This window comes from Octodon degus, unplaced genomic scaffold, assembly GCF_000260255.1.
Source record: "Octodon degus isolate 3935 unplaced genomic scaffold, OctDeg1.0 scaffold00138, whole genome shotgun sequence".
In the NCBI taxonomy this organism is placed as follows: domain Eukaryota; kingdom Metazoa; phylum Chordata; class Mammalia; order Rodentia; family Octodontidae; genus Octodon; species Octodon degus.
In genome coordinates, this window is record NW_004524714.1 from 6,892,009 (window position 1) to 6,915,952 (window position 23,944).

General features: G+C 38.3%; 1 protein-coding gene across 1 annotated transcript in view; it reads left to right on the top strand.

Moving 5' to 3' along the window:
- Window positions 1-425: 425 nt before the first annotated feature.
- Strbp (spermatid perinuclear RNA binding protein) overlaps window positions 426-23,944 on the top strand; it is a 72,819-nt gene continuing 49,300 nt past the window's right edge. Inside the window, exons 1-5 of the mRNA XM_023701656.1 lie at window positions 426-451; window positions 6,583-6,754; window positions 12,765-12,985; window positions 18,531-18,696; window positions 23,855-23,934. Of these exons, the coding sequence (XP_023557424.1) occupies window positions 6,752-6,754; window positions 12,765-12,985; window positions 18,531-18,696; window positions 23,855-23,934 (470 nt within the window). The 5' untranslated portion in view covers window positions 426-451; window positions 6,583-6,751. The remainder of the gene's footprint in view (window positions 452-6,582; window positions 6,755-12,764; window positions 12,986-18,530; window positions 18,697-23,854; window positions 23,935-23,944) is intronic.

Genomic DNA, 23,944 nt, shown 5'->3' on the forward strand with positions numbered 1-23,944 from the left:
CGGAGCTATCTTCCCAGCCCTCATAGATAATTTTGAAGAGGTAGCTTATAGCAGTATTAGTAAAATTTTAAGTTTTCTTTTCAGTTACTATTTTGAGAGTAAATTTACTGAATTCAGCATTAAACTGTTTATAAGGCAGTCTTTGGAAATTGTATTTATTTTCATTGTTTTGGCACTGGAAATTGAACTCAGCACCTTGTGCTTGCCAGACAGGCAATTGTCCACTGAACTCTATCCCCAGTCTCTTCAAAATCAATCTGTCTGTCTGTCTGTCTGTCTTTATCTCTCTCTCTCTCTCTCTCTCTCTCTCTCGCTCTCGCTCTCTCTCTCTCTCTCCTTCTTTCTTTCTTCTTTCAATGTATTTAGTACAGGGTCTACAGTGTTTCACCACACAGATTGGACTCATAGTGATCCTCCTATTTTCTCAGCCTCTCAGGTGCTGGGATTACAGGTGCGCACCATCTCGTCCAGTCTCAGTCTGTGGCTCAGCATGCCCCATGGGGCAGGGCTGGCACTGTACTGCAGGGACCCTGGTCCCTGCATCTGCCTAAGCGTCTTTGAAATTTTTAAAGTATTTTAAATATTTTCTCATATTTCAGTAAAATAACCTTACAATTATCAGGCAGATTTGTGACTTGAATATAGAATGCATGGTTCTTTAGTTTTGAGATTTATTCTTCAGGAAAGGGTCTAATATTTGTACATTAAAAACCTTGGTTTGTACTGCTGTTTAAGGCTTTTTGGCCTTAGGAATCAGTTTTTAAAAAATAATATGCTTCCAAAAGCACAGGCCATGCCAAAATTGATTCCAAATGATAATTGGAATTCATTAAAATTAAAAACTTGTTATTTTGCTTGCAATTTTACATACATATATCTGGTAAAGTGAATAACTGTTGGAAGACAACAGTATATATTACAACAAATACTGTGAAATCCATACTACTTTGTTACGTGAAATTCTGTATTGTAATTTTTTGTTTTAATTCTAATTTATACTCAAAAGTAAAAAAAGAAAAGTCTGTGAAAGACATTGTTAAAAGATATTAAAAAGATAAAATGACAGTGGCAGATGCAGGCAAAAGCATTTGCAAAACACATGTCTGATGAAGGATTTGTGTCTATACTCGATTTCTTAATATTAAACAATATGAAAACAACCCAGTTAAAAAAATAGGTAAACATGGGCACAAACACACTATGGCAAGTGAGTATATGCCAAGATACTCAACATACATGTCATTAGAATTTCAAATTAAGACAACACCATTCTACCTCTGTTACAGTGGCCAAAATCAAGCGTACAAACATCACCAAATGCTGGCAAGCATGTGGAGAAACAGAAGCTCTCTTTTTTGTTACTGGTAGGAATGTAGAATAGTGCAGCCACTTAAGATATTTTAGCAATTTCTTACAAAAATACACTTACAAGGGCCAGCCAGATAGCTCAGCTGCAGGGACCGGCTTGGATCCCTGGAGTGCCATGCTGGTCCCACCCTTTGGGTGTGTTGAGACAGTAATGGAGACTAGGCCTGGTGGCATGCGCCTGTAACCCCAGTCCTTGGGAGGCTGAAAACAGGGTCACTATGAGCCCGATCTGTGTAGTGAGGCCCTGTATACTCTGTACTAAATACATTTTCAAAAAGTACACTTACTCTTATGCATGATTCAACAGTCATACTCCTTAAGAGTTGAAAACGTTTGTCCACACAAAACTTCCTACAAGGCTGGGTGTGGTGGAGCCTGTCTGCAATCCTGGCACTTAAAGACTGAGACAGAGAATTACTGTGAGTTAAGATCAACCCAGGCTACACAAGGCCAGCCTAAATTACAACGCTCTCTCAAACCCAGCCCACCCTACCCCAACCCTACAGTAACTATTTCTAGCAACTTTATATTGTCCATACTTGGAATCTATAAATATGTTGAGTAGGTGAATGAGTAAATTGTGCTGTACCCGTACAGCAGCATTATTATTCAGTAATAAAAAAAATGAGCTATCAAATTATAGAAAGACCTTAAATGCATATTGTTGAAGTGAAAGAAGGTAGTCTCAGATGGCTATATATTGTATACTTTCAGCTAAGTGACATTCTTGAAAAAGGAAAGGTAGTCTGTAAAAAGAATAGTGGTTGCCAGGGGTCTGGAGAGGCGTAGGGATGGTTGCTGAAGAGGTGGAACACAGAAACATTCTTTTTTTTGTGTGTGTGTGTGTGTGTGTGTGTGTAACCAGGGATTGAACTCAGGCCCTTGCACTTGCCAGGCAAGTGCTTATTCTACTGAGTTATCTCCCTGGCCCCATGGGATTATTGGGGCTTTTAAAATTATTTGTTTATTTATTTATTCATTCATTTATTGTGGTACTGGAGATTGAACTCATGACCTTGCACTTGCCAGGCAAGCACTTATTCTACTGAGCTATCTCTCCCCAGGGACATTCTTTAAAGGGCAATGAAACTACCCTATAAGCTACTTTAGTGGTGAATGCATTCCTCTAAAAACATTGAAAACCCATAGAAGGTGCATGAATTGTAAACCCTACATAGATTATGAATTTTAGTTAGTAGTAGGGAACTGTGGTGAGAAGGCGTATATGGAAAACTACATTTTCACTGCATATCTGTAGACCTAAAACTGCGTTAAAAATGCATATTTATAGAAAAAATGTTCAATAGAAAAATGTCATACATCATATGCAGCTTTGCATAAATATATAAATATATTACACTTATTGCATAAAACTAATTTTGGAGGGCTAGGGAGGTACCTCGGTGGTCTACATGCCTGCCTAGCAAATGCAAGGTCCTGGGTTTGATCCCTGGTACCCGCATGCAGTGCAGGCCCTGAAACCAGGTGTGGTGGTGCACGCCTGTAATCCCAGTGCTGGGGAGCCTGAGAGAGGAAGATCACTATGAGTTTGAGCTGTGTAGCAAGACCCTGTACCAAATAAAGAAAAAAATGTATTTCCAAGCTCAATTTTTTTCAGAGAAATGTATATATAGCTGTTATGTTAAAAGTGTTATTTTTATATAACACTAGGAAAGTAAGAGGTGTGATTTTTTTTTTTCTGAAAGCATTAAGTGTAACAGTATTTGTGTTAGATATTAGATTTTTTCATAACTCATCTCACTTATTCTGTAGTAAAGTCTATTCATCCATTACAGTGATGAGGAAACTCAGACTCAGATAAGCAGCAAAGCTGGCATTTGAAATGACCCCTGACCCCCAAGTCTGTGTATACAGTACTGATAATTCCTATAGGTTTATTTTTGAAATAAAATGTTAAAATTTGCCCCATAATGTAAATGTCAATGCCTTTGTAGGCAAAATAACACTAGCGGAGATTCTCTGGATTTAACTTGACTCTACTTTTTATTTTCTTTGTGATTAAGTTAGGTAGTATTAATTAGGGAGTATTATCTATGCTTTGGTTCCTTTATGAGTTAAATGGAGATTGTAATTGAGATTGTTGTGAATATTAAATGAGTTAAATGTATGAAAAACTTCTAGGACAGTGCTTGGTACAAAATCTGAGTTCCATAAGAGTTGTTTATTAATTAGTAATAGAATACTTCCTCTCCCCTTTTCTTGGAGCAAAGTCTTGCTATGTATTGCAGGCTGACCTTGAGCCTGCTTATGAAGTCCAAGCTGGCTTTGAACTCATGGCCTCAGCCTCCTGAGTGGTAGAATTACAGGTTTGCATCACCACATTGAGTACTTGACCATTTTTTAAAATTGAGAAACTTAAACACTTTATGAAGTGTTTACCGTTTTTTTCTATCTGCTTAGAGTATATCAGATGCTATAAAGTTTTTTCGTTTTTTTTTTTTTTTTTCTTTAAATCAGCTTAATATAGCGAGGAAAAGTATTGGCTTAGGATAAGGGTCGTGAACCTGTGGCCATGTGCAGTAGCGAGTGAACCAAGTGTGTGAGTTGTTTTTTTTTTTCAACTTAAGACCTCAGGATTCAGGTTTAATCACAGTGCTTGGCACTTTGAGGTTGCAATTTGGTTCACATTTGGTTTTAAAAGTTCACCATCACTGGTCTAGGATGTAGGTTCTAGACCATGCCTTGTCCCTGCTTAGATGTATGACCTTTATATGAGATTCTTTCTCGTTTATAAACTGAGGATGCATTTGGGCAAATGATTTTTAAGTTCATTTTATAGTCCCAACAGACTATGATTCTGAGCTGCTGTGCTTCTGTTGTGGATCATTGCACTATGCCACTGTACTGTGATGTTCACAGAGGTTCTTTTTTTTTGAACTTTCTGCAAAGCTTTGTTCCAGAAGGGATCAGTCCTTCTTGGCAACTGCCTTCCTCATGGTGGCCAGCACGTTGCTCAGCTCCTCACACTTCCTGTTGGCATGGATGTGTGTCCCCACTCTTTTCTTGATTAACTTGAGGGCACGTTTGTCCTTGGAGACCTTGAGCAGTTCCATGGCGCCCTGCTCATAGGGGCGAAGCTGCACATCTCCTGGATATGTTCTGCATGAACTTGGTATGTTTGGTGAGGCGAAACATACCTCAGTTTGCTCATGTTCTTAGTCACCTTGTGGTCCTTGTTGAGGCCCACAGCCATGGGATAGCGTAGGGCCATGGCTACTGTTCTTCAGTGGTTGCTGTGGTGGTCACAGAGGTTCTTGATGTATGCACAGGGTTGCCACTCTGCTGAATGATTCTAGTAATTGTGATTTCTCCACCACATCAGACTTTCTTAGTATTGTTCTAACTTTTTCTGGCTTCAGTCTGCTTCCTCAATGTGGTTGGAATATTGGTTTCACCCTTTTATAAAGTTTGTGGACTTTTTGTTTCAAATGACTACCAAGAAATTTGTTTGTTTTGCTTTTCAGCAGCTAGATTCATACCTGATTACTTAATGAATCTCTTAAAATGAAATTGACTTGGAATGGGAGATGAGACCGTGTAGTATGGCCTGTGTGCATACACTACTAGGGATTGAACCCTGGGCTTTGTACTTGCTAGGCAAATGCTTTATTACTGAGCTATACCCCAGCCTTTTTTTTTTTTTTCAAATTGCATTTTTGAAGCAGATTCTCATTAAGTTGCCCAGGTTGGGTTGAACTTGTGATTTTACTGCTTTAGCCTCTCAAGTAGCTGGGATTGCAGGCATGTGCCACAGCATTTGGCTACATACTACAGACTTTATATGGAAAGTATTATTTTAGTGACAAAATATTATTTTAGATGTCTCTAACCATGGGATCATGGTTAAGTTTTTATCTTGGTTGTACAGAAGTATTCTATACATATAGTCCATTTTTAAAGTTACACATGTACAGGGATGTGTGTATGTGTGTGTGTGTGTCTATATAAATTTCACTAGCCTACTTTGGGAACTAAGCCAGAGTTAGGAGGTTGGTTATAGGATACAAATGGCTTGCATCTAAATAATAGCTGAGTATCATTTGACTATAGTTGTGGGTCTGTTTTCTCATTTGAAGTACTGAGGGGGGTTAGATATAACACAACTTTTGTAGTCCAAAAGTACAAAAAAGTTTCTGAGGAGAACAGTTATAATATTAAGAGGCTGTTACGATGATGGTCTTTTACGGGACTTGCCTTATTTTTTTATTTGTTTTATTTTATTTATTTATTAATTTATTTATTTTTTTGTGGAACTGGAGATTGTACTCAGGCCCTTGTGCTTGCCAGCGAAGTGCTTATTGTACTGAGCCATCTCCCAGGCCCCAGAATTGCCTTATTTAAAGGAAAAATATTTAGACAAAGAGGAGGGTGTTTTCTTTGTGGTTTTACATGGTATGTGGCATGTAAGTTACCTCCTCTGATATCTGTTTCAGTAGAGAGTGTTCTGTTCTGATGTCAGGCTTTGTTTATTTACACAGGTTGGCTTGTAACACAAGAATTTCATTAATACTCAGAATTTACTTTGTCTAGAATGAAATACCATTTCATAAAGGTGTGACTAAAGCCAGTAGCAGAATGGTGATTATGGGTTCTGAGCAAAAATAAGCTGTGGGATTTTGGTGAGAGACATCCAGAGGTAGCAAAATCAGAATCTAGTGAGATTCTAGGATTCTGGCCTAGTGGTATGTGCTGGGTCTCTTAGGAGTTGGGGCAGGCAGAGCCAGGAAAGCATTTTGGATTTTAGACCTAAAAGTTATTGAAGGGCAAACATTGTGCCAATATATATGATCTGTTTAATGTTGGTATCAGTTGGAAAAACATCATGACAGAGCCAGTGGCACTGCTGTATTTTTGAGGTGCCTAACCTGTGGAATCTTTGCATAGGTTTGGCTTTGTACCAGTTTCAAACTGAAAATCTCTTGGTTAGTTGCATCATTATTGCCACCAGCAGCAGCTATTTTATGTGGTATTCGAGTACAAGTTAGCTGGTTGCCACATTGTAACTGCAGAAAGCTGATTTTCTGGCCGTATCACTTAACCTTCTTGCTCCCAGGCCTTCAAAGGATGTTTGAAATGAAGTGATTTTCCTCTGTACAGTTTCTTTTAAGTCAATGACATATTTATAGCCTCCACACTCAGATATGAAACTCAGTGTAATTAAGCATTTTGAAAAGTTTTCCTCTTCTCTTACAGGTGTATTCCAGAGAAAAGTTCTCAAACATCTTTGGTGTATTTGATGCTGAGTGACTGTCAGGGGACTCAGGCTTATGAGGAGGTACTGTCACACAGAACAGTGTCTAGTGAAGACGACAAGAAAGAGAGGAAAGGATCGGAAAAAGAAGCTAAAACACTATAGAAAACCATGGTAGGTTACTACTTACATTTTCTTAATTTCCTACATATGAAAGATTCCAGTGGTTAGACATTAGGAGCACCAACAGTGAAGCACTGTGAGAAACAGTAGTGTTAATTTTTGGCTATGGTGTTATCAGATAAAAATGGCACTTTAGCACATGAGCTCAGGTTTATTATTACTGAGCCCTTTAAGCCACAAGATGGAGCCTCATGACCCTGCAGGGTATAAATTATTGAATACTAAGGAGGGAATGCTCATAAATAATGTTTTCTAATAAAAAATGATATTAACAAACCAATACAGGTAGCTAGGTGACCTTGAATTTGAAATTAATTTTTATTAGTATTCTACCTGAAGTTCAGGTTTTTTCCCCATGAAATTAAAAATCCTGAACCAGTCTTTTGATTGTTATATGAATGGTGTATGAGTTTATAAGGTAAGTTTTCAAAAAGTCACTCTTTAAAATAGCACAGTCAAATGTATATACAGGGGATGCTGAGCTAAATATCAAAGACAAGTTTGCTATTTGATGAGAATTCAGACTTGGATTTATGATGTTAGGAATTGGTAAAATTTGGAATTGATAAAATGTGTTGATTTGTTCTCCTTAATATTTTGCATCTGGAGGATGTTGTGTATATTTTTCTAAGTATAATGAAGAGTTTAAAAGAATTTTAAAAAGACAAGTGGGGAAAAAAGCACAAAATATTTATTAATAATGTGTAAAGTTTAGCATTTCTGATGGATGTAGGTGTATCTTTAAGTGCTACTTTCTTTTAAAAATACTTAAGCCAAGAAACAGTATTTACTTGCTCTTCTTAGAGAAGTAATTCTGATATTTTAGATCTGAGCAGTGGGAAAAAGTGTGAACTTGGGGGGATTTCCCTGTCATTTTTCATGGAGAAATGTGAAAAAATACATTGTGACTTGTGTTGTGTCCTATCTCAGTTACTCTTCTCTCATTGCTGGGACAAATTCCCAACACTCAAAATGAAGGAGGGAAAGGTTTATTTAACTCACAGTTACTGGAGGTTTCAGTCATACTTGGCAGGGTTTGAGGCAGAGCAGCACTTGGCAGAGAGCACAAGGAGTAGCAGCTGCTCAAGCGGCTAGCTGCTTTTGTTTCCTTGTATTGAAATGCAGATTACCTGCCCCAGGGCAGGTGCAGCATCCACACCCACAATAATCACAAACTCCAGAAGCCGCCCAAGACTGCATGAGCCTTTGAGGGGGACAACTATAGGCAAACCATATCATGTCCCATGTAATTTTTTTTTTTTTTCCTTTTGGGGCTTTTATTTTTGGAGGGGAAGGGGAGACAAGGTCTTGCCATGTATAGTTCAGGCTGACCTTCAACCCACTGTGTAGCCCAAGCTGACCTCAAACTCAAGGTGGTTCTCCTCCCTCAGGCTCCTGAGGTGGTTTGCTTCTTACAGTCTTGATAGTTGTTCAATTTTAAGAAATGCTTTATATTTATTTTCATAGTTGATAGAATTTCTTTTCTCATTCTTTTAAAATTTAGCTTAGATTTTCTAGTAGGAAGTTTTAAATATAGTTAATTGGATCTATTTTCCTCTTTCCCTGTTATTTCCTAACTCTTAGATTTGATTTTGAGAATTCTTCTGATTGATTTTTTTTTAATACTTGAAAGAATCTGTTCGGAGCTTATTTGTGTAAATAGGATCCCCCAGTTTTTTGGGACAGACCATTGTGTCAATTCTTACTTTCACCATTACATCATGATTCTCAGATTTTGGGGTTTAACCTTGGATTTTTTTTCCTTTTCCTTTTTGAGTTTTTGAGATAGGGTTTTACTATGTAAACCAGCCTGGCCTTGAAGTTTATGTTACCCAGGCTGTCCTAGAACTTGTGGTAATAATCCTCCTGCCTCAGTTTTCTAAGTGCTGGGATTATAGGCATGTGCTGGCTTCTTACTTCAATTTTCATCCCTTCCTCCTCCTTGCTTCCTCTCTCTGTCAAATATTTGTGTGATGCAGCAATATGTAATTTTATTTAGATGAAACTCATGATACAACTTTTTTTTTTTTTTTGCGGAACTGGGGAATGAACTCAGGCCCTTGCACTTGCCAGGCAAGCGCTTATTCTACTGAGCTATCTCTCTGGCCCCTAACTTCTTTGTCTTCTTGTTACTTGTTCTGGGGTATGTAAGTATATCTAATGACTTAGTTTAAAAAGGTTCTTTGTTGAAAAAGGCTCCGGTTAGAACAGTTCGTCTGGATGCTGAGCAAGAAAGAAATCTGGATAGTTGGATTTTATTGAGAAGGATTTTTTATAGTTTGCTTTACATTATAGTGGACAGTAACACTACAGTGCCACTACTTCATTTTCAGGTCTCTCCTCCCCACCCTTCCCCCCCACCGGGGATTGAACTCATGTCCTTGCGCTTGCCAGGGAAGCACTTATTCTACTGAGCTATCTCCCCGGCCGTACTACTTCGTTTTCAAAGTACAGTTTTTTTTAACTTTGATAAAAAACAATGGGCAGGATTAATAACTCTGAATGTTTTATTTTATGGTGAAAACTTCAAAGCAAAATCTTATCTATTAGTGCATAATTGTAGATAAGTAAAGATAACTACCACTGCTCTTTATTTATTTTTATTTTTAAAATTATTTATTTATTTGTGTGTGTGTGTGTGTGTGTGTGTGTGTGTGTGGCCAGCTCAGCCCACCAGGGGGCGGGGTTGGCTGGCATGTGGTACTGGGGGATTGAACCGTGGTCCCTGTTCTAAGTAGGTGCTTTAGACCACTGAGCCATCTCACCAGCCCCTACCACTGCTCTTTAAATGGAATACTTTGGGTTTTATGGAAAATGCACCAACTTGCCCTTTTGCAAGTTGGTGTACTAATTGCAGATGTCTTCATGATATTTGTATACATGGAAATAGGAAAAAGTTTTAGAGGTGTGAGCCATGAGTGTGAAGGATCTACTCTGATACGTTTTGTGAAATTCATTCTCTTTCTGGACATTAGTCTACTCCACTGAATTTGGAATAGTATTTCAGTATAATGGTACAATTCATTTATCTTTGTAGAGTATTTCTTAATTTTTGTCATTCATTTTTGTTTTTCCTGATGAATTTCAAAATGATTTTGGTGAAGTTTAATTTAGTTCTTTTTAATTTTTATTTTATTTTATTTTCATAATTTTATTGAGAAACAAATAGCAATGGGAGGGTTTCAAATCAAATTGGTAGGACAGCCTCAATAATCAACACATTGCATACATTCTTCCCAGTGGTTAATTGCTGTACAAGATGTAGACATGATATTCTATTTACAAACACCATTAGAACAAATCCCTTCTATTCATTAAGAGAATGTAACTATATATCTATCCCAGCCACCTTGAATAAACAGATACAAAATGGACATTCATCCGTATCCCCTTTTTTTTGTTCAGTTCTGTTATTTGAATATTATAGGTGTGTAAACTCAGTAAAATATTCTGAAAGAGTCCAGTAGCCCATTATAGTATTGGGTCTTCCGTTTGACTGGCAATGTCAGAAATTGTCAACCTGAGTCCCCTATAGCTCAACATAACAGCATGGCTTTACTTCTTATATTTCGTTTTTATACTTTTCTGCTGGATGGTTAAGACCAAGGTAAAGCAGGACCTATGCAACAAGAGTTGTAGCTTTTGGGTCTGATAAGGTCAGTGAAATCCCCTCAGGATTTATCCTGAGATCCTGTACCTCAGATTGTAGAACCTTTGTCTGTGTGAGCCATATGGATGAGTCACGGCCATTGCTTGGCCAGTGTGCTCTCTGTGAAAGCCTGAGAGAATGTTTTCTCTCCATGTAACTCTCCTTAGGCACACTCTACATCATTGATCACTTTCTCTTTGGCCCCATAATCTCCTTGATCAGAAAATTTGGGACACTACCGAGTTACATGATATAACAGTACAAGTTCTCATATGTCCTGAGTCTTAATTGACCTTAGAAGGCTAGGGCCAAAAAGTTGGCTTTCCTTGCGGCCCTCCTTTTTCTCTAATTTGGTCTGCAAACTTAGCTTGTTAACCCACCAGAAGACAAGCTTATTGTTATTACCATACAACTTAGGCTGTTAAGCTTAACCTCACTATCTGTCTGAATATCGAATATCTTAGGCATAACATGGAGCCAGGTATTTTTCATCAAGTATTGATATGTTGAACTTTAAGTCCCTACAGAATATGATGAAAAGACATTTAAAAATTAGAATATATTTTAAAAATAGGCATAAGAATTATATACTCCTTTGTTTACACATAAGTCCAAAAAACTAACCATATACAACCTTAAAGCAGGACAGTCCCACAATATTCCTTTTCCTGTCTCTTGCTTTCATTCACCACCCCCTTCTTTTTGAACAACCATCTACCCGAGAGATGGCATAGCAGCAACTGGCATGTCATGACAAACAGCCCGTATTCAGAAGACCAGAATGACAGGCACTCCAAACATGAAACTACTATTACAGATTACCAGTGCAGTTGCTTAGTTCACAGGTATCAGTATATATAACTAGTCAGGGTGAGAATCTTTCCAGTTAACTGCTAGATTCAAAAATCTTCTAGAGATTCTCAGGATCATTGCCTTGCCCATCTTCTACATATAACTGTATGGCTTGACATTTAATTCAGTTCTGAGGAGGTTTGTTTCAGACAGGGTCATGCGAGGTAGTCCAGGCTGGCCTTGAACTCATTGTGAAGTCCAGGCTCGCCTTGAAATCATAGCATTGCTTCTGCTTTACCTCCTGATTGCTGGGATTACCAGGATGTATGTTCCCTCCCAGCAGTTCTGGGTGAGATTTTGATTCAGAATGAAATATGTATGTGTGTATAAACTAGCTTGGGAAGTTGATTGTTTTGCTGTATGTGCTTTTCCCATTCTGGAATTTGTGATGTCTCTTGCTATTTTACTTGAAAAATAAAGCTGTACACCAAGGGCTTAAATGTTAAGTATCAAGTAGTATTTCTCTGTTACCGATAGTTCACACATAACTTCGTATCTTGTATTTTGACTCGCTATGCAGTCTGTCTGTCTGTCTCTCTCTCTCTGTGTCTCTATCTCTGTCTCTCTCCGTCACTGTCTCTCTCTGTCTCTGTCTCTGTGTTTCTGTCTCTGTCTCTGTGTGTCTGTCTCTGTCTCTGTGGTACTCAGGACCTTGCATTTGCCAGGCAACTGCTTATTCTACTGAGCCATCTCCCCGGCCCACAGTCTCATTTTTAAGATGCTGAAGTGTCTGGTTCTTTGAAAGGGAATGGCTGGGTTTCATGATTCACCATCGTGCATTTCTGGAGAGTTCCCTCAAGCCAGAAATATGTGTTTCTTACAGATACCATGTGATATGGATGACTTCTTCCTTCCTTCTGTCCCTTTGTTTCTTCTCTTTTCCTTTTCTGTTCTTTGTTGGGCCCAGACCCAGGACCTCACACATGCTAGGCAAGTGTTATGCCACTGAGCTCTACTCCCAGCACTGGAAGACCTCTTTTTCTTTTTAATTACAAATTTCTTTATTGTCCTATGAAGCTTGGACTTGTAGTGATCCTCCTATCTCAGCCTTCTCAGCGCTGGGATTATAGGCATGCACCACCATGCCTAGTTCTGGTGGCTGGTACAGCACACCCGACATGGCATGCAATACTGGGTATCGAGCCCAGGTCCTTGTGCTTGCCAGGCAGGTGCTTAGACCGCTGAGTTCTCTCCCTAGCCCTGGAAGGCCTCTTTTGAAGGAGTATTCAGACACATAGTTTCAGCTGAAAGATGGCTTATATACAATGCTGAGTATGATCTAAGTGAACCTTAACCAAAACGTGAATGAAAAGCCATTGATTTTTTTGGTTTTGTGGTATTAAGATGTGTTTTAGTTCCCATTCCTGAGCAATTTTGTTTTACCAACTGCTTCATAATGGTATGACAATGTTATGGGTTGACAAAAAATATATTTGTATGTCATTATTGTCATGTGACATTTCTGTTATTGAAATAATTGCTTCTTTTTCCTTCTGACAGAGATCTATTCGATCTTTTGCCAATGATGATCGCCATGTTATGGTGAAACATTCAACCATCTATCCATCTCCAGAGGAACTCGAAGCTGTTCAAAATACGGTATCTACTGTTGAGTGTGCTCTTAAACATGTCTCAGATTGGCTGGATGAAACAAATAAAGGCACAAAATCAGAAGATGAGACAGATGTGAAGAAAGATGAGGCTGTAGAAAACTATTCCAAGTGAGTGTGGTCTGGCCCTTGTGAAGCACAGAAAAGCTTGAGGATCTTTTGCCTTGAGTTTGTGATGTGTTCTATGGTTTTCATGTGTATATGACTGTAACCAAGGAAGTGAATGTAATGTACAGATTTCTAGATAACTTTGGTAGTTAAGAAAGGAACAATGATTTAAGCCCCCCAAAAGCTGGATAAATAGTATACAAAGTGCTTTAAATACTGTTTGAAGTTTATGACATATATTTTTTGCTGTGTTGGTTTAACTTCCTAAATTTTGAAAGTCATGTTTTTGTCTTCGGGGGAATATTCCTATAGTAGAAGCCTGGGAATATGTATTTTGACAGTCTCTATCTTTTTTTTTTTTTTTTTTTTTGGTATTTAGAACAGGGTGTACAGGGTCTCACTGTGTAGATTGGACTCATAGTGATTCTCTTGATTACAGCCTCCCAAGAGCTGGGATTACAGGTGCACACCACCACGCCCAGTCTCAATTGCTGTCTCAGTGCACCCAGGGTGGGAGGCCTGCGATAGAACCCTAGCCCCTGTGCCAGCTTGCAGGCACTTTAATCTGCTGAGCTATTGGGCTGGCCCCTACCTTGTTGATTCACATAATACAGCACAGTGCCTTGCATTGTCTATTTGTGGAACAAATGAAGGACTAATGGGAGCAGAACTTTCAATAAGGCTTTTTTTTTTTTTTTTTTTGGTTCCTCGAATGCCTTCAGGGCACTTTTGGCCAGCTGGAAATGTGTGAGGTTCGAACTCCAGCAACCTGAGGCTGACAGCTTTGTGGAAGCAGCCACTTAAAGGCCTGAGCTAGGGCCAGGCCCCGGGGAGCAGAACTTTCAGCAGTTATAGTAAAGTGTTCTCGGCATTGTCAGGATATGTAGTGATCAGTGAGATAAAACTTCAGTGGTAACTGTTATTGTGCACAGCAGTGCCACTATGGCCGGAGTATGTCGGTGACTGGCTTAGAAACTGGCTTTGAAAGGTGAAGAAGATTGCTTGATTAGGATACTGTATTAATAGGCTTGAAGATCACATTGACTGTAACTGTGTAAATGGAAGATGCAGATTTAGTTCTCCTGCCTTCTATTCTAAGTCAATGTGATAAATGGATAAGAATAGTAGGAAAGTACTGACAAATTGATTTTCTTTGCCAAAATCTTTTTTATCTTTTGTTGAAAGACAGTCCACACCAGTTTTCTGAAGGTCATTTTTAACTTTTCATTTTAATTGTTTACAGGTAGTTTATACATTTTGTCAGGAATCTGTTTGAAAGTTCTTGGAAATGACTTAATTTTTCTTATATATTATGGCTTAAAAATTGTTTTTGGCCAGGCATAGTGGTGCACACACCTGTAATCCCATCACTCAGGAGGCTGAGGTGGGAGGAGTGCCCTGAGTTCGAGGACACCCTGAACTACATAGGGAGACCCTGTCTTAAATTTTTTTGCCCAACTTGGAGTTCATGTTAACTAGTCATAGTATCTAGTGATTGATACTATGTTATTCTTCAATGGTGTCTGGTTCTCTGTAGTCCATTTTTTGTGTAAGTTAGTAGATTTTGAGTATACCTTAATATGTCTTTGTTATTTTTTAAACTTCTGAAGTTGTAATTGTACACGTACATAAAGCTATTTCCTTTCCTTTTATGTATTTATTTATGTTTTTGATACTAGGGCTTTTGCAGTGAGCTATATCCTCAGCTATTTTGTATTTTGAGATAGCGTCTTGCTAAAGTCCAGGTCAGGTTGGAATTTGTAGTCTTGCTTTATCTCTGTCATTGTGCTGGGACTACAGGCGTGTGCTGCCATGCCTGGCTTCTTTATAGCATTAATTTATTTTTTGGCGCAGAGCGTTGAAGCAGGGTCTTGCTATGTAGTACTGGTTGGCCTTGAACTCACTTATGTAGCCCAGGCTGGCTTCAGACTCATGGCAGTCCTTTTGCCTCAGCTTCTTGAGTGCTAGGATTACAGGTGTATGCCACCACATCTAGATTTTATTTCACTTTTGAGTATATATTTCAGTAGAATTGAGTATATATTTCAGTAGAATTTAGGACTTTTAAATATACTCTCAGATGTTTTTGTTTTGTTCCCTTTTCAGGCTGGTATACATTTAGGTGGTGTCATGTAGACTTTTGCTTAACTTGATGAAGTCATTTTTTAAATTACTTTTTTGCATTACCAAGGATGGAACTTGGGACCTTGTGTTTGCTAGGTAGGCGCTTATGCCACTCAGCTATCTCCCTGGCCCTGTTTTTTATTTTTTAAAGATAAAGTGTTAGCATGTAGTTCAGCCTGGGCTTGAACTCACCATATAGTACACCTGGTTACCATTCTTTTCTTGAAAAACATGTCTGTCTCTGTTTTATACAAAATAAGGACAGTCATTCTGTACTCTTAGTTCTATCACATGGAAAGAATTACAGACAGTTGTTCAACTTGGGACCATTTCACAAATGGAAAGACTACATAGAAACCAAGAGCAAGCTGGGCATTGTGGCACATGCTCGAAACCCCAGCATTTGGAGGGATTACATATGAGGTAGGAGGATTGCCGTGAGTTTGAGGCCAGTCTAAGCTACTTTGTGTTCGGTCAGGGTAGACCAAACTACATAGCAAGACCCTGTCTCCAAAAAAAAAAGTTGTGTTTCAGCTAGACTTAAATTATGCTCTTGGTATATGCCAAACACACAGACTGACGAGGGCAAGTGTAGAATTACTAAGCACTTCCGATCTGGTGAGTACCAGGTGCTGTTAAGCAGCTGTTAACTAAGCTCTCTTATTTTAATATATTATTTTACCTTTGTAAATAATGAATTGGAAGTTAGATCTGTGGCACAGTTTCTACAGTTTGTATTGTTAGGAATATTAGAACTCTATTCTTAATTTGAAGTAGTACATTGTATTTGGGTTGCTTACTTAATAACTGTCACATTCAGATTTATTAAAGTTCAGAACTATTTGAATTGGGTCAGGTCTTAATTTCTCTGCTCAGTCATGCTGTCTTCTATGGCTGGTACAAAATCCAAGTATACTATTATGATTTAGAACTCAAAAGTGGCTAATGATACCTATCATTTATTTTCAGCTATTATACCCAATTATTTTTCACATTATAACAAATTGAATAGTGTTCATTGTTACTATTTCTCTTCCTCTGCCCTGTCTTGTTCATGAAATTTCTTTATTTCCATACTTGCTCATGAAAAAAATTAAGCCAGAGTCATTAAAGTATAACACTGTGTATGTGTGTTATATCCAGGACTCATGAAGTTCAAATCTGTCTGAGTCTGGATCCAGTTATTTTAGCATCTGTGCTTCGGTTTTCTTTGAGTAAATTGTGAATTCACAGAGCAGTGAGAGATGGTATACTGGTTCCAGGAAACAGAAAAAGCTTTATGAAAGTGGTAGCATTTGGAATAAGCCTAGAGAATGGACAGGGTTTTGGCAAATTATGGAAGGGGAAAAAAATCTTAGCAAAGATTCAGGTGTGAGAACAATACAGGTTTTTTTTTTTTTAATTAAAAAAAGGAAATAATAGCTATTAAATAATAGAGTTATTAATATATGTTAGGACCTGTAAGGTTCATTACTTACATTATACTCACAGTACCACTTTATAAGAAAAGAATCATTCTTTTACAAATAAGGAAGCAGGCTGTAAGAAGTCAAGTAGTCCTAATTTGGTCAGTGTCACACAGTAAGTAGCAGCACCAGTATTTAATCCAGGATTCACAGAGCAATGAGAGGAAGGCATTCTATCTTCTAATTTACTTTCCATTATGCTAAGTGTCATGACTTCATTGAAATGCCAAGGAAGTAATAGGTGGCATGCCACCCATGGCAGGGTCTCTGGAAGATTCTTCCTGCTTACTGCATACGTTAGGCCATAGATGGCAGAGGTTGGTCCAGCAAGCCACTAAGGAGGGTGTTGTTGAGGTAGGTCTTGAGAGATGATAAAAACTTGAGCAAACTAGTTGCAAAGCTTTGAGGGCAGAGGAGGAATTTATAAAGTATTAGATTCAGAGGCAGGAGAGGACAGGGATGTAGAGAAATGAAAAAATGAATAGTGCCTGACTACATCAAATAATTGCCTATACTTGGATCACTTGCGTTAAAACATTTGTTTTTGTACTTGTACCACCTTTATATTTTTTCATTGACTTTTCATGCTAAATGAATCTGTGTTACAAACACTGAATCACTGGCTGGATTATTCATAATTTCCTGTCTAGTTTCCACTGCCACAGTTTGTTTCTTTCCCTTCTCTATTGCATTCTCAACTCCACTGACTCGCTCAGCTGCTGATTCTTCACTTCCTGTTGGAAGGATCTTTCTCCACTGAAGTTAACCTCTCAGGTTGCCTTGCTTGACCTCTCTAATTTTAACTTCTTCTCTTTTCCAACTTGGAAGTTACCATGACTTTTTTTTGGTATCCAGAATTGAACTCAGGACCTTGCACTTGCCAGACAGGCATCGTGCCACTGAGCTATATCCCTGGCCCACACCATAACATTTTAAAAACCTGAATTTTGTAGTCAGTCCAACATGGGTTTGAATCCTAGCTTTGCTGTTCTACTCTGTGAACTTGAGCAGTGAGCTTTGCTGAGCTTTACGTTCTTTGTCTTCCAAATGTAGGTTTTGTGTGAGATTATATGTCAAGCAGTTTCTTCTCAGATGTTATCTTCTTTTAAACCGGGTACCCAATCTGTTAATACTTTCATTATTTAACCATAAAGTAAAATAAACCTCGGGAGCAGAAGAGATTAGCTGTCCTTTAAAATGCTTTGTGTACTTAAACACTTTATTGTTGAATGACTGCTAAAATTAATTTTTCCCCTTGTGATTAAGAGGAATTAATAAGCTTTTAGAGTTAAAACTAAAGGTAGGTAAATGTTTTTAATTGGCACCATTTGTCATTTGAGGTTGAGTGTTTTGCTCTTTTACCTATTCCTTGGATTTGAGATGCAGATGTTGATAGACTTTGGTATGTTTTTTATTTCCTCAGCTGTTTGCTTTTATCACATTTTTTACACGCTTCAATTTCCCTATAAGTTTTGTGAGTTCCTTCTGTGATACAGCTAAGGAGGGACATGAGATCATACAGCCAGTAGCCATTTTGATGGCAGATAGTGAGCTGATAGTCACCTCCAGGGGTAGGTTTCAGGTGGTTGAGATTTTTATTTTCATGTTCTTTCTCAGTGTATCATGGTGTCCATGTTTCTCATATGGTCTTTCATTATTAAAAAAAGGTTTAAAAAGAAAAATTGGAAGTCATTGACAGGGACACAGTATTTTTAGTTCCTTAAGCAATGTAGACATAAACAATTGAAAAAGTCTGAAACATGCTCCCTATTGATAAGAACTTTAGGGGAGATAGAAGCTTAATGTTACATGTGAGACTTAATCTATAGGGTTTTTGATGTCTAGATTTACCTGTTCCCTTTTTAATTCATATATATGTCCAGGAAATCAACAGATGACTGCAGTTTATAGTTTGGGCAGTAGGTTGTAGAAGTAATCATATGGACTCTCATTTTTAGGGACCAAGCTGGTCGGACATTGTGTGGTGTAATGAGGATTGGCCTGGTTGCAAAAGGCTTGCTGATTAAGGATGATATGGACTTGGAACTGGTTTTAATGTGCAAAGACAAACCTACAGAGACCTTGTTAAATACAGTCAAAGATAATCTTCCCATTCAGATTCAGGTGAGTACAGTTTAACTGCACAGGGCTGGGGAGATGGCTCAGTAGAATAAGGACCTGACTTCAGTCCCCGGTTCTGCCAGAAAAAAAAAAAAAGTATCATAGTTTACTTGCACAGGAGAATTTGTAAAAAGATGAAAATAGGTGATCTTGATGAATTTAATAACAATTGTTAATAAGGTAGGTACAAACAAAAGGAATGTCACAGCTATGGACCAGTGATTAATCTGTCACATTTAAACCACAGTTCTGGTGGTTAGTTCACAGGGTATACTTACAAATTAAGACGGCTATTAAGGTACGGTCTTAAATTTTTCAGGTGTATTTTGTAAGTGAGTGTTCATTTTTTTCCAGAATATGACTACTAGCATTATAAAACTCTTGGAAGGGTGAAATGCAGCAAAGAATTGAAATAATAAAAAGAGCCTAAGCAACTAAGAGATTTTTATAGATGATAATTTTTAAAAAGTTGAGGACTCAGCTAATGTAACAGTTGTCCATCTGTTTTGTTAGTGGAAAGTCACTATTCCTTGTTTTCAAACTTCCTTCACACTGGGTGCATTAGAGTACTCCAGTGTTGGTGAGCTCCCTGGAAGATGCTTCTAAAGGCTTTTCAGGGCTGAAGGCTTGAAGAGTAGGATAATAGTCACCCTGAGATCTGTGTTGTTAGTCTACCCTAAATGCCAGTTAACTGCAACACAATTGTGATCACCTTTCAGGTTCAGATGTGAGTTATTGGCAACCTGATTAGGTTACAGCTATTTGTTGATTTCATTTCTTGTTATATAAATAGATGTCAAAACTTGAGCTGTTGAATGCTCCTGTTTCTTTTATTGGTTTGTTTCCTTTCTAAAGGATCTTTTTTTTTTCTTCACATAATGAGTACTAAATTAATTTTTGTGATACCAGTTAATGGGTCATTTTCTTTTGTATTCACCAGTGTAAACTTGAAATTCTCTCTGATATTTTAAATCTAATTTCCCTCTTCTCTTTTAGTGATACTGGGGATTGAACCTAGGACTGTTGTCACACTGAGCAATGTCACCAGCCCCTTTTTAAATTTTGAGGCAGACTCTTACTAAATTGCTAAAGCTGGTCTTAAACTTGTGATCCTCTCGCCTCATCCTCCAACTATTAGGATTATACTGCATCCATTTTATTTACTTTATTTATTTATTTATTTTTTGGGTGGAACTGGGGATTGAACTCAGGCCCTTGTGCTCGCCAGAGAAGCATTTATTCCACTGAGCCATCTCCCCAGCCCCTTATTTACTATTCTTAACACTGAGATTTGTATTACTTGTACTTTTTTTTTTTTTTTTTTTTTTTTTACAGAACCAGGGATTGAACTCGGGCTCTTATGCTTGCCAGGCACACATTTATTCTACTGAGCCATCTCCCTGGCCCTACATTCATTTTTGAGAGACTTACTATTTTGTCTTAAACTTTAAAATACTGTACTCCAAGTGGCAGGAAATATTTAGCTTTTCTGCATTCAGTTTTGGTAAAGAAATAGTTATCTTTCATAGTGTTGCTTTCCTCCTTCTTCCCTTCCTCTTTTATTCATCCTTTTTTGGTCTTGTGACTCCCCTGAGGGAGTGACATGGAATATAGTAAAGCTTTTTAAAATAGGAGGCTCAGGTCTGGGGAGATAGCTCAGTGGTCTAAGTGCCTACCTGGCAAGTGCAAGGACCTGAATTTGAGCCCCTCTACCACCTGATACCATGTGCCAGCACCAGAACCTTGATGACATTGTTCCATCCTTCAAACCAGGCTTGGTGGCACAAGTATGTAATTGCAGCACTGGGCAGGCTGAGACAGGAGGATTACTATGAATCTGAATTGCGTACTGAGACCCTGTATCCAATAGATTTAAAAAAAAAAAGGCTCACACAACAGTGATTCTACTTTTTTTTTAAATGCATTTTTAGGACAGGGTCTACAGTGTCTCTACATATATTGGACTCCTAGTGATTCTCCTGTTTTCAGCCTCCCAAAGCACTGGGATTACAGGTGCGTGCCACCTTGCCCAGTCTCAGTCGCAGTCTCAGTCACAGTCTCAGTGCAGTCTCTGCCAAAGCAGGCACTTTAGTCAGCTGAGCTATCAGGCCAGCCTACAACAGTGATTTTTTGACTGACTGCTTTTTTTGAATAATATCAGTAAACTTTCTGTTCCATTTTTTTTTTTAATTTAACCTGTATTTCTATATTGAAATACAGTAGTATTGTGAACATTAGTGTAGTATAGCGAACATTACTTATAATGTCTATAACAAAGTAATAATTTCAAGGTCAATATATTAGAGACTTTTAACTGGCTTACCCTTTTGTGTTCCCTTCAGTGAATTTATTTTTTTCTCCTTGAGACAAGGTTTTACCATGTAGTTCAGGCTGGCCTTGGGCTCACTTGTAGCCCAGGCTGGCCTTGAACTAGAGAGTCTGTTTTCTTTTTTTAAAAATTTTATTTATTTGTGTGTGGCCAGCTCAGCCCATCAGGGAGCGGGGCTGGCTGGCATGTGGTGCTGGGGGATTGAACCGTGGGCCCCGTACTTTGCTAAGCTTGTTCTAAGTAGGTGCTTTAGACCACTGAGCCACCTCACCAGCCCCTATTACTCACATTTTAGGAAATTACTTCATGTGTGACTTCCATATTTTCTCCTTGTCTTAGTTACTTTTCTCCTTGCTGAGGCACAGTCCCCAACCCCCAAAGTGAAGGCATGCAGGTTTATTTCACCTCACCATGTAGAGAGGGTTAGCCCACAGTTGGCTAGCTCTGAGGCAAGGTGACATCCAGCCAAACATTACAGAGGGCAAATAGTTCATACTGAGCAAAATGAAGGAAGGAAGGCAGCAAAGCACCAGAGTACTAAGGAAGAAACAAATGACAAACAGTGACAATAGCAGCCCTCTTTCTGTCCCTTACATACCATCAGAGCACCCCCCGTTAGGGCAGTAGCACAAAGTGGGGTCCCCTTAATCCTAACATTGCTCATGAATCAATCCCAGCATCATATCTTTAATTTTAGCATCACATACTCTAGGTCCAGCTACCCCTCAAAGCTCCAACTATGACTATATGAAACTTTGGGGTAACAACTAGATATAAACCATAATACCCTTCCACTCTTGTTTTCTTATTTCTATAGAACAGCAATCACTGATATGGTTTTATTTTATTATCAACTAAAAATATTTTTCCTGAACATTTTCCATAGCAAAACCTCCAGTTACCTAAGTGTCTTAATTAATTGAAGCCAGTGTGTATCTTTTCACTCCATGATTCTGGGGCGATCAGCTTCTTTGATGCAAAGGAGGTAGACGATGACTTCAACCATAAATCATTTAAAATTAGTTTAAAACTTACACTGTATTCATTACTTCAGCTGTGTCTAACTGCAGTTACATATATGCATAACTGAAAAATTTAGTTTGACTTGTTCCCCAGTTAACATCTTTAGTGATATTTTATTGGTAAGAGGAATATGGATGATTTTCTGCTGTTGCATTATATTTTGGTTCTGGTTCTTCCATTCACAGTGTGGCCTTTCCTTTCTTTGGCATTCTCTATTCAGAATTTTGATAGTGAGTTTTCTCTTTTCCCATTTTTTGGGAAATGGTTAATGGTAAAATGCTGTTTTTGGTATGGTTGTGCACACCTATAATCCCAGAACTTTGGAGGCTGAGGCAGGGGAATGACTGAGAATTTGAACACAGCCTGGGCAACGAAATAAGTTCAAGACCAGCGTAAACTGCATAGCAAAACCCTGTCTCAAAAAGGACACCCCACCAACGCTTTTTTTTTTTTTTTTTTTGGTGGAATTGGGATTGAACTCAGGCCCTTGCGCTTGCCAGGGAAGTGCTTATTCTGTTGAGCCATCTCCCAGTGTTTTTTCTTTTCTTTTTTTTTTTTTTTTAAATGTATTTGGTACAGAGTCTCACTACACAGATCAGACTTGTAGTGTTCCTCCTGTTTTCAGCCTTTCCAGTATTGGGATTACAGGTATGCGCCACCTTGCCTGGACTTGGTGGCTGGCTCAGCGTGCCTGGGGGGCGGGGCCAGCACCACATGTGGTGCTGTTCCTTGAGCTATCTCACCAGCCCCCAAAGCTATTTTTGTATAAATGTCTGTGCTGTTTTTTCATTTCTTTTTTTAAATGTTATTAGTACAGCAACTACAGGGTCTCACTACACAGATCGGACTTGTAGTGGTTCTGTTTTTAGCCTCCCAAGTGCTTGGATTACAGGCACGTGCTGCCCTGCCCACTCTCAGTGGCTGTCTCAGCATGCCCGTGGGGCGGGGTTGGCACACAGCTTGTGGGGGGATCCAACCATGGTTGCTGCGCCTGCCTAAGTAGGCACTTTAGTCTGCTGAGCTATGTGGCTGGCCCTGTCTGTGTTCTTTTAATACACAGTGTTGAGTAAAGACTTTGTGTTTCCATTCCACCTGGCTCTTGTATATCAGGTAACAAGTGCTATAATTGTAATAACAAGGAAGCCTTGTGTGACTTACTATAACATTATACATTTAATGTATGGAAAAATATTAAGTATAATTTACGTGATGTTGATAGGATGATTAATTTGTGGAAGATACTAAATGATTTTTTTAGTAGTATGTTAAAAGAAGCAAAGTTAAGTTTTGTTGTGGCTATCACAAGAGTTGTCATAAAAGAAGTGTACAACTTGTCTATGTTCATTTGTGGGTAAATGCAGAGATCCCTTTTTCATTTTGCTCAGTTAGCTTTGGAAAGCTACATAGTCTTACAGTCATGAGTCCTTGGTAAATAGGAGGTCCTTTTTAGGACTTCCCAAATATTTATTATATTACAGTAGTTATCTGAAACAATTTCAAGAACGATAATTTACCCTTTATCTTATAATAGTGGTGTTAACATTTTCCTTTAAATATTAGAATGGCTTTAAATATTCATAATTGTACGGATGACTGACATTGTGTATTGATTGGTTTTTGAGGGATTAAGAGATTTGCTTATAAATTGAGATAGAGAAGTTATCTCTAAAGAACTAGTTATAGGTTTTATTTCGTCTTTTGGCTCAGTACTTCCAATAGTTAACAACATTTGAAAAGTTAGTGAATACATTCACTTTTTCAGATTTTATTAGTCTAATTGCATATTTTTGAAATTTTGATGATTTTCAGAAACTTACAGAAGAGAAGTACCAAGTGGAACAATGTGTAGATGAAGCATCTATTATAATTCGGAATACAAAAGAGCCCACGCTAACTTTG